The sequence below is a fragment of the Octopus bimaculoides genome, chromosome 16, assembly GCF_001194135.2.
Source record: "Octopus bimaculoides isolate UCB-OBI-ISO-001 chromosome 16, ASM119413v2, whole genome shotgun sequence".
NCBI classification, from domain to species: domain Eukaryota; kingdom Metazoa; phylum Mollusca; class Cephalopoda; order Octopoda; family Octopodidae; genus Octopus; species Octopus bimaculoides.
The window spans coordinates 40,170,840-40,181,060 of NC_068996.1; the positions used below are offsets into that span (position 1 = coordinate 40,170,840).

At 38.0% G+C, this 10,221-nt stretch overlaps 1 protein-coding gene across 2 annotated transcripts in view; it reads left to right on the plus strand.

The window, feature by feature from the left end:
- The window catches only part of LOC106875567 (leucine--tRNA ligase, cytoplasmic), a 195,709-nt gene that overhangs the window by 51,036 nt on the left and 134,452 nt on the right, over positions 1-10,221 (plus strand). For both annotated transcript variants that reach the window (XM_014923770.2, XM_052973724.1), the window contains exons 13-17: positions 1,518-1,571; positions 3,886-4,026; positions 5,400-5,477; positions 7,584-7,669; positions 9,403-9,551. In XM_014923770.2, coding sequence (XP_014779256.1) covers positions 1,518-1,571; positions 3,886-4,026; positions 5,400-5,477; positions 7,584-7,669; positions 9,403-9,551 — 508 coding nt within the window. The remainder of the gene's footprint in view (positions 1-1,517; positions 1,572-3,885; positions 4,027-5,399; positions 5,478-7,583; positions 7,670-9,402; positions 9,552-10,221) is intronic.

Here is a 10,221-nt window from a genome sequence, read left to right on the forward strand (position 1 = left end):
ATATATATATATATATATATATAGTTTTAGGGAAAACAACCAATTTTCATATATATATATAATAATAATAATATTAGAATTTATTTTCGATAATTTCAATTGATTTTAATCGATTTAAATTTCTTTTCTATTTGAAAATTGGTTATGAAACACGTGTAATCTTTTTATTATATTTATCTTATGATATTTACTTTACTTTATATTATACTCATTTATTGTGCTTTTAATTATTAATTTTTCTATATGTGATAGTGGATTTTCATCGATGAGTTCTTGAAAATTGGTTATTTTCCCTAAAATTATATATTTTATATATATATATATATATACACACACACACACACAATGCAAGTACAATTCTTTCATAATGTATATAACATTTGTGATATATGTATGTAGGACATTAATAGCATGTGCATTCAACCTAAATCTAATCTATTCTTTCTCCTACACTTTGTTGTATGGCTTAGTGGTTATTGTGTTGAACTGATTGTGATTTCAGTGTTTAGCAAAAATAAATGTTTGACAAATGCTACACAGAAAGAATCAGAAGGCAATGTGTTGTGTTCATATTCAAAATGTGATACTTTTATTTACGGTTTCAAAACAACGCTGAACAAACATGTATTACAGAAAAATTCACTGTATGTGTAAACAATCAAAATTTAGTCCTTCAGTCAGACAGGAATAACATGGCAAGACATGAATATATTTGGTTGCATTTAGTAATTTTTACAGGTTCTTTAGTCTGGTACTGGATATTAATCCCATAGTACAAAACCAGACAACTAGTCTTGCTGAAGCAGTCAATTTCAGCAAACATGGTAAAACAATATAAGCTTCATAACAGCTTAAAAAAGAAGATGAATGCCAAGTGAAGAAGTGGGTTATAATGATTTTGACTTGCTAAAAAAAAACTTAGCTTAGTAGTAATAAAGACTAAGAAGTTCAACAAGTAATCCTCCAGGTTCTAGATGAAGCTGATGGAATGAGAAGCTTGACTGTACAATGTTAACAGTTCAACATCTTCACAGCAACCCACTCACCTTACTGTTTTTAAATGCGTTTTCATCTTGGGCGGAAGTTGTTTGAATTTCCACAATGCCAACCTTAACTGGTCAGCGTCTATCCCAAACAACTAATTCGTGCTGCAGTAGAAAAACAAATTTATCATATCTTACTATAAGATCCTGGACCGAGCGATTCATTGTGTTCTTGAGGAAAACACTTAGCTGCCTGTTACTCTAGTGCACTTAGCTTGTAAAAAATGTATGATCCTGCAACAGACTGGTGCCTCATTGATTCCATATATGCCACCGATTCCAGGAAAATTGGTCTTATGAGCCTCTGACTCTGGAAATATCTTTCATCTGTTTTTTTTTTGTAATTGAAATGCACTCCTGCAAATAAACCAACACAGGCAAACGCATACACAACTGCACTGATGCAATTATATAAACAGGTTATTGTTCACAGTTTCAATGTTACTGATTTTGTTGTTTCTTTCTATAATCTAGCAATTTAGAGAGAAATTTGGAATTCAAGACCACATGGTGTTGGACTTTGAACCTGTAAGTTTATTTATTTTATGTCATTTTGTATACAAATAGATGAGTGTCTGCACATTTTCTGTCTTTCAAATTCTACACTCATAATATTGTTTGACCTGAGGCACTGTGTGTAGGCATCAGACAAAGAACCACATATTAGCAAAACAAAATTTTAACCACACAATCATGGCTGTTATCACTGTCACCATTGTTTTAATGTCGATTTTGCCATGCATGCATGGAGAGGATGGAATCTGTAGAGATAGAGTTTTTACAGCTGTACGCTTTTCCTGTTGCTAATCCTTGCATGTTTCCGAGCAAGGTAATATTTCTGCATAACAGGACATAATTTCCTGCAAGATTGGAAACAAATGATATCACACTAACAGCAAATGACAGTGATGCTTATTTACAACTACCGTATGGTGTGAAGGCAAGGAAATCAAACACACACACGCATGCATATGCATGTGTGTATATGTGGCTCAGTGGTTAGAGTCAGGCTTGCAATCAGGAGGTTGAATAAGTACTAGGCTTAAAAAAGAAAAGTCCCAGGGTTGATTTGCTCCAGCATGGCTGCCATCAAATGACTGAAACAAGTAAAAGAATACATATATATATATAATACAAATAATATGTGAGTATATGCATATATACGTACATGTATGTACAAACCTACATCTACATGTATATATAGATGCATATCTGGGTACAGTACGTCACAAACAAAAACGTGGACAAAATGAAAAACAGAACATAAACAGAGCACAGAAAACAAACAGGCCACATAGAGAATATTTCCTTCATCAGCTGCCCCTATTCTAAACTAAGCGTTTTGAAATTTACAGAAAAACAAAAGACCAAGACTGGTGTATGAACAACAAGCAGGTGTATTAGTTTGATACTCAAGAAAGTGAGAAAGTCTTTTACGTTTCGAGCCTATGCTCTTCAATAGATAGGAGTAAGAGAAAATAAAGAGAGAAAGAATAAAAGAACTTGTGGCTTTAGCAATCAAGCATGGTGACTGGATGGGAAAAAATAGGTTTGACAGGAGAGGTAGAAAGAAAGGGAGTTAATAATGTGTTGGTGATCCCAAAATGAAGGTGCACATGTGTGCGCGTGTGTGTGTGTGACTAGGGGCTAGTGACTTTGACATGTGGATGTGTGTGTAATGTGTGGGTGTGTAGATGTGTGGTGTGGGTGCTGGGAAGTGGTCAGTGCTAGTGTGTGTGGGGTGATGTGATGTGGTGTAGGGGTGGGTAGGAGTGAAGAGAGGAGGAGAAATTGAGCTCATGTGGTGCTTAGGAGGAAAGAGAGAAAATTAATTCCTGTTCATGGTGAAGATGGGAGTCTGAATGGCCCCTGTGCTAAGACAATCTGAGCACAGATAGGTGTTGTAGTGAATGACCAGTAGATTGGAAATGGTACGAGACCGGGGTATCATTGCTGCGTCTGATGTCTTGGAGGTGCTCTGCAAACCAGTCAGCCAAGTGGCATCCTGTTTGACCCTTGTACAGAGAAGGGCAGAAAAAGCAGGAGATGCAGTAAATAATGTTGCTAGAAGTGCAAGCAAAGGAGTTGGTGATATGATAGGGATGATGATGAGTGCCTGTGAGGATGGTGGTAATGGAGAGGTAGGGGCAAGTGTGGCAGCATGTGCAGGAGCAGGGGAACAAGCCAGGTTAGGAGGTGGGGTTAGGGAAGAGATTGTGGACCAGGTCACTCAGGTTGTGGGCTCGTTTGAAGGAGGGAAGGAGTAAGTTGGGGAAGATGTGCGAAATGGAGGGGGTCAGGCTGGAGTTGGCAGAAGACTCGGAGAATGGTGTGTTGGAAGGGCAGGGTGGAGGGGTGGTAGGTTAGGGGAGACGGGCAATGGCAGGGCGGATGCGGGGAGAGCGAGCAGAGGCACAGTCCGTGGAACGTGCTCTAATAATATGAGAGGTTTTGGTATCCAGAAGACCCAGAAGACAGTTAAGGCTGTGTGAGCGCATTATATCTGGTTTCTTGTATATCTCTCCCTTTCCAGAATAACTTCTTTTTGGAAAAAGGAACTCTACTAATTCCTTCTATTGAAGCTCTTTTAACTTGATGGGATATTTATTTCCCTGAAACAGCTGTAAGACCACCTTTCTATTTATAAATGCCCTAGGAATATCACATTGCCTTGGCTTTGTTATTTTATTTAACACACACACACACACACACACATACGATCAAACAGAGTGATCTTGGCTTGTGTTGGCAGAATTTGTATTTGGTAAAATTCATACGCGTACACACTCACATATGAATTTGTTTTTAATTTCTTTATTCTTGACTTTTTTTTTTCTGACAGATTTCCATTATAACCATTCCTGGTGACAGCAGCTTCAGTGTGGAAGAAGTTTGCAAACAAATGAAAATACAGAGCCAGAATGATAAAGAAAAACTGAATGATGCAAGAGAAGTGATTTACAAAAAGGGTTTCTATGAAGGGGTAGGTTTTTCCCTGATTGTTTCACTTGTTGCTGCTGCTGTTACTGGCCTTGTGCCAAAATTTGAAACCATTGTTGTTAATGTTGCTGTCTTTGTTGTTGTTTAAGGCAGCGAGCTGGCAGAATTGTTAGCACACTTGGCAAAAATGCTTAGAGGCATTTCGTCTGTCCTTACATTCTGAGTTCAAATTCTGCTGAGGTTGACTTTACCTTTTGTCCTTTTGGGATTGATAAAATTAAGTACCAGTGAAACACTGGGGTCGATGTAATCAACTAGTCCCCTCCTCACAAATTTCAGGCCTTGTGCTTTTACTAGAAAGGATTATTATTATTATTATTATTATTATTATTATTATTATTATTATTATTATTATTATACATTCTGAGTTCAAATTCTACTGGGTTCAACTTGACCTTTTATCCTTTCAGGGTGATAAAATAAGTACCAGTTAAACACTAGGGTTGATCTAATCTACTTATACCCTCTGCTGAAATTGCTGAGTTATATATCCCATTCACTTGTTTCTCTCTTCCACCCCATTTATATCCTAATCCTCGTTCCTTGTGAGTATTCCCTGGCACTTTGCCACCATCTCTCTCCCGTTCTCTCTTGCACTCTTGCTATCCCTCCTTCCCTGCTGACCCATGTCAGCAGGGAAGGAGGATGTTAAACAATGGTGATGATGATGATGATGATGATATATATATATATATATATATATATATAATCACCATCATCATTTAATGTCCGTCTTCTATGCATGGGTAGTACGGTTGACAGGAGTCGACCAGGTGGAAAAACTACCCCAGGCTACTGTGTCTGTTTTGGCAGAGTTTTTGCGGATGGATGCCCTTCTTAACGCCAACCATTCTGCAGAGTGGACTCAGTGTTTTTTATGTGGCACCAGCACAGGCAAGGTCAGTTTTAGCATGTTTTTTACAATTGGATGCCCTTCCAAATGCCAACCACTTTAAAGTGTGGACTTGATGCTTTTCACATGGCATCAGCACTGGCAGGGTCACCAAGTAACTTGCAAGACAAAGATCCTTTGAGTGGGGAGGCAGCATCAGAAAAGGTGATCTTGTGATAGAGAGACAGAAACAGGTGTCTTGCTATAGAAGAGTTACATGGTTACCCAGCCAGAGAGCGAGAGAGAGAGTGATCATAAATTGAATGGTTATAATATTTCTCTAATTCACTTTTTATCAGTGCTTGTCTTTTCTTTCTGGACACTTACAATATGTTGAAGCAAACAAAACTTTACTGAATGTTGATTGTCATCAAGACTAAACACTATAATGACAACTTTCTGCTTTCCTTTTTGTTTGTTATACTAATTGTTTTTCACTGTTTCCCTTGCATTTGTATTTTCAGGTTCTGAAAGTTGGTGAATACAAAGGCAAAAGAGTTCAAGATGTGAAAAAGATCGTTCAGCAAGACATGATCAAAAAGGTCGGTTTGGTTTCTATTTGTAAATGCGCGCACACACGCACGCACGCACACAAACACACATGCAGACACAGACACACACACACACAGAGTTTTTGTTATTAATTTTTGTGGCAAAAAATTCTTAGTTCATAAATCTTTTATTCTTTTACTTGTTTCAATCATTTGACTGCAGCCATGCTGAGGCATCGCTTTGAAGACTTTTTAGTCAAATGAATCAACACTTTTTTAAGTCTGGTACTTTATCAGTCTCTTTTACTGAACTGCTAAGTTACGGGGGACAAACACACCAACACAAACTGTCAAGCAGTGGGGCACAAACACAGATATAAAGACACACACATTGATAATTATATAAATATATCATCATCATCATCGTCGTTGTCGTTTAACGTCTGCTTTCCATGCTGGCCTGGGTTGGATGGTTTGACCGAGGGCTGGTGAGCCAGAAGGCTGCACCAGGCTCCAATCCGACCTGGCAGAGTTTCTACAGCTGGATGCCCTTCCTAACACCAACTGCACTGAGAGTGTAGTGGGTACTTTTACGTTCAACTGGCACGAGGGCCAGTCAGGCGGTACTGGCATCGGCCATGCTCAAATGGTGCTTTTTACATGCCACCTGCACAGGCTTCTTTCAGTTTCCATCTACCAAATCCACTTACAAGGTTTTGGTTGGCCTGAGGCTATAGAGGAAGACAGTTGTCCAAAGTGCCATGCAGTGGAACTGAACCCAGATCCATGTGGTTGGGAAGCAAACTTCTAACCACATAGCCACAAGTAAATCCAGCATAAAATTCAACACAGTATCACAGAATTTGAGAAACAATATTGATTGTATTAAAAAAAAAAAAATGCAATAGTATAACACTTTCCACTCAGTAATGTGGGACGTTTCATTAAGCTAGACATATGGGTAGGAATTGGAAAGGCTTTATTTACTTACCTCACTCAATTATTATTTGTTAAATCAAATCACAAAATCAAATGGAAACTGTAGCTGTGGCTGATACCAGTGCCACCTGACTGGCTCCAGTGCTGGTAGCATGCAATAAGCACCATGCATGCGTGGCTCATTGCCAGTGCTGCCTGACTGGTTCCCCGTGCTGATGGCATGTAAAAAAGCACCATCTGAACATGGTCGATGCCAGCCTTCCCAGTCCGACTAACTTCTATGCTGGTAGCATGTAAAAAGAACCATCTGAATGTGGCCGATGCCAGTGCTGCCTGACTGGTTCTCGTGCTGGTGGCACGTAAAGAACACCCACTACACTCATGGGGTGGAAGGGCATCCAGCTGTAGAAACACTGCCAGATCAGATTGAAGTCTGGTGCGGCCTCCTGGCTTGCCAGTCCCCAGTCAAACCGGCCAACCCATGCCAGCATGGAAAACGGACGTTAAATGATGATGATGATGATTTTCAAAGGTTTAAGGCAACAAATTGGAAGAACAATTAGCTCATCTGACAAAATGCTTAGTGACATTCCTTCTGGCTCTTTGCATTCTGAGTTCATATCCCACTGAGGTCAATCTTGCTTTCAATTCCTTCGGTGTGAATAGAAATAAAGTACCAGTCAACTACTGGAGTTGATATAATCAATTGGTCCTCTCTCACCAATTCTAAGTCGTGGGGAAGAAGGAAGAATCATTCTCAGTAGGTGTAGACATGGCTGTGTGCTAAGAAGCATGCTTCCTAACCACATGGTTCTGGTTTCAGTCCCACTACATGGCACCTTTAGCAAATGTCTTCTACTGCTTGAGCCTGATTAAAGCCAAGTGAGTAGATTTGGTAGATGGAAACTGAAAGAAGCCCATTGTATATATATATATAAATATGTGTGTGTGTTTTTGTGTCTGTATTTATCCCCCACCACTGCTTGACAACCAATGTAGGTGTGTTTATGTCTGTGTGACTTAGCAGTTCAGCAAAATGGAATGATAGAATAAATACCAGGCTTTAAAAAAAAACCCAATAAGCACTGAGGTCAATTCATTCAACTAAACGTTCAAGGTGGTGCCCCAGTATGGCCACAGTCTAATTTGCTTTGTGTTTCTTTTTTTTTTTTGTTTTAACATTCATTCTCCATTATTTCTGTCCTTATATAACACTAGAACGAAGCTGTTCTCTACATGGAACCTGAGAAGAAAGTTGTCTCCCGCTCTGGTGATGAATGTGTAGTTGCACTTTGTGATCAATGGTAAGGATGCTTACTATGTATTGTTGTTGTTGTTGTTTAGTTCAAGACATAAGGTTTGGTAGTAATTTGCCAAACGTACAGAATCATTGTACATTGAGCATTGAATGTGCCATACTCTGTTCTGTATTTTTGAGATGAGGAATTCTGTACATTATTTACATTGGATGGATATGTGTCCTCATCTTGTTTGTTACAACATTTCGGCTGATTTACTCTCCAGCCTTCATCAGGTCTCCTGGTAGAATTTTGGACCCTACCCCGGGTTCTCACTCCTAAGGTATTTTTTTTTGCTGATGTTGTTTTATTATGATTATTATTATTATTATTTATTCCAGGTACTGCCTGGAATTGAACTCGCAATCTTGGGGTTAGTAGCACTGTTAACCATTATGATTTATACCTGTAGGCAATTATATAGTTGAATACCAGTATATAATGTAATGGTTAAGAGTGTGGGCTACTAACACCAAGATTGCGAGTTCAATTCCAGGCCGTGCTTGGAATAAATAATAATAATAATAATAACAATAATAATAATAATAATAATAATAATAATAATATCAACCAAAAGAAAAACCTTAGGAATGAGAACCCAGGGTTGGGTCCAAATTTCCACAAGGACACCTGATGAAGGCTGGAGAGTAAAACAGCCAAAATGTTGTGGTAAAAACAAACAAGATGAGGACACATATCTGTTTCGTGGGTGGGAAACTAAACAATGAATTCCAATGTTCCTTTCAGTGTAGAAGCATCTCGTCTGATGATATAACTTAGTTTTTCTCATTACATAATTGATGCTTCACTCTTAAGCTTAACTAGAATATGTTGGTAATAGTCGTATCTAAAATACACCAGGTAGCCATAAGCAGTGAACATTTTAAATTTTATATATATATAAAAATATATATATAATATAAGAGAGAGAGAGAAAGGTTAAATTCTGAGTGTTGTTACAATTGTGAATTTTTCATTTTTGTTTTGGGTATTTTTATTTCCATGTCATCGAAAATAATTAACCCTTTATCCTTCAGGTTACTCTGTCAAAGGCAATGCTTATTTATTCACAATAATTTGAATTAATTATGCATTATCTAAAAAGCTTTGACATTTTTATTGTGGCTATTTTTAGAATGGCATTGCCAGGTAGGTGTGAAATGCCGGATCTGGATGGTTTGAACATAAAATAAGTACAGCTTGTCGTCGACCTACAACCACAATTGGTTCTGATTGATAGGTCATAAGTCAGCCTGTAGGCCTACATAGCTTTGATTTATATTTTCCCATTCTTAAGGTACATTCTCAGGTAAAAGTCACACACAGCATTCTGTATTATACTATTATACTGGCGTTGGTCAAAAATATTGGAGTCTTAAGCAGTTGTCTTAGAAACAGATATGAGGTTGCCTCGATGTCTCCACTACAGGATAATTATCCAACACAATGGTGATTGATAACCAAATCTAGGGGAAGTTTGTTAGTTGACATCATCCATAGACGAGTTAATTTCTAAGAAATTAAACCCATTAGATTTCAACTGGACTATTTATTATTGCTGCTGGAAGCTAGCGTGCCAATCGTTATAAAGTCAATCAATCATAAGTCAGATAGGTTATAAGTGGACAACGACCTGTACAACATTTGGGTTGAGGTATGGCCATTTTAAGTGGTAAACTTAGCTTTTGTTGCTTCTCTTGATTTAATGATTAATTGAAAATATTTTTCTGAATTGTCAGGTATTTGGACTATGGAGAATCTACTTGGAAGGAACAAGTCAAAAAGTCTTTAGATAATGTTGAAACTTATCATCCTGAAGTACGCCAAAATTTTCTTGCAACACTTGATTGGCTGCGGGAACATGCATGTTCCAGATCCTATGGATTAGGTAGAATCTTAAATTTTAAAATTCATTCCTTTTATTATATTTATTATTATTATTGAGTGAAAAAGAAGTGCATGCCATCAAAGTGACACTGGGATACAAATATACGAAGCCCATTATACCCATCAGGACTACCCGTCTGATAAAGGTACACCAGGCACATGCTTCACAACCATATGTGCGCAACATGGTGATCTCATATCAAGATAAACAGCGCATGACCTTGCAGATGGGGTCCAGTTAGAATTTTCTTCAGGTTGTGTAGCCCATCCCGCTCAAAAGGTCCCTAAATAAGGGTTGTTTAAGGATGTTGAGCGAAACACCCATGTTTCCAGGGATGAATTATCCAAGCCCCAATAAATTCTTCTCAACACATGGCTATGATGCTCCCCCACTTCTTCTGCTTGTGATCAGCGATGCACATATAGTCAGCCACCAAGGGACATTCTCAACTGGTTAAGGTCAAACAACTGACAAGCAAATCTGTGGTATTAAGCAGAATATTTGTTGTAGCCCATCTTTTATACCAAGACAAAACAATGTACATGATAACACTTCCAATCAGTTAAGATAATATTATTACTATTTATTTATTTATTTATTTATTGTTATTGTTGTCGTTACCGCCACTAACACTGTTGTTGTTCAGGAGTTTTGATTTTATTTATTACAT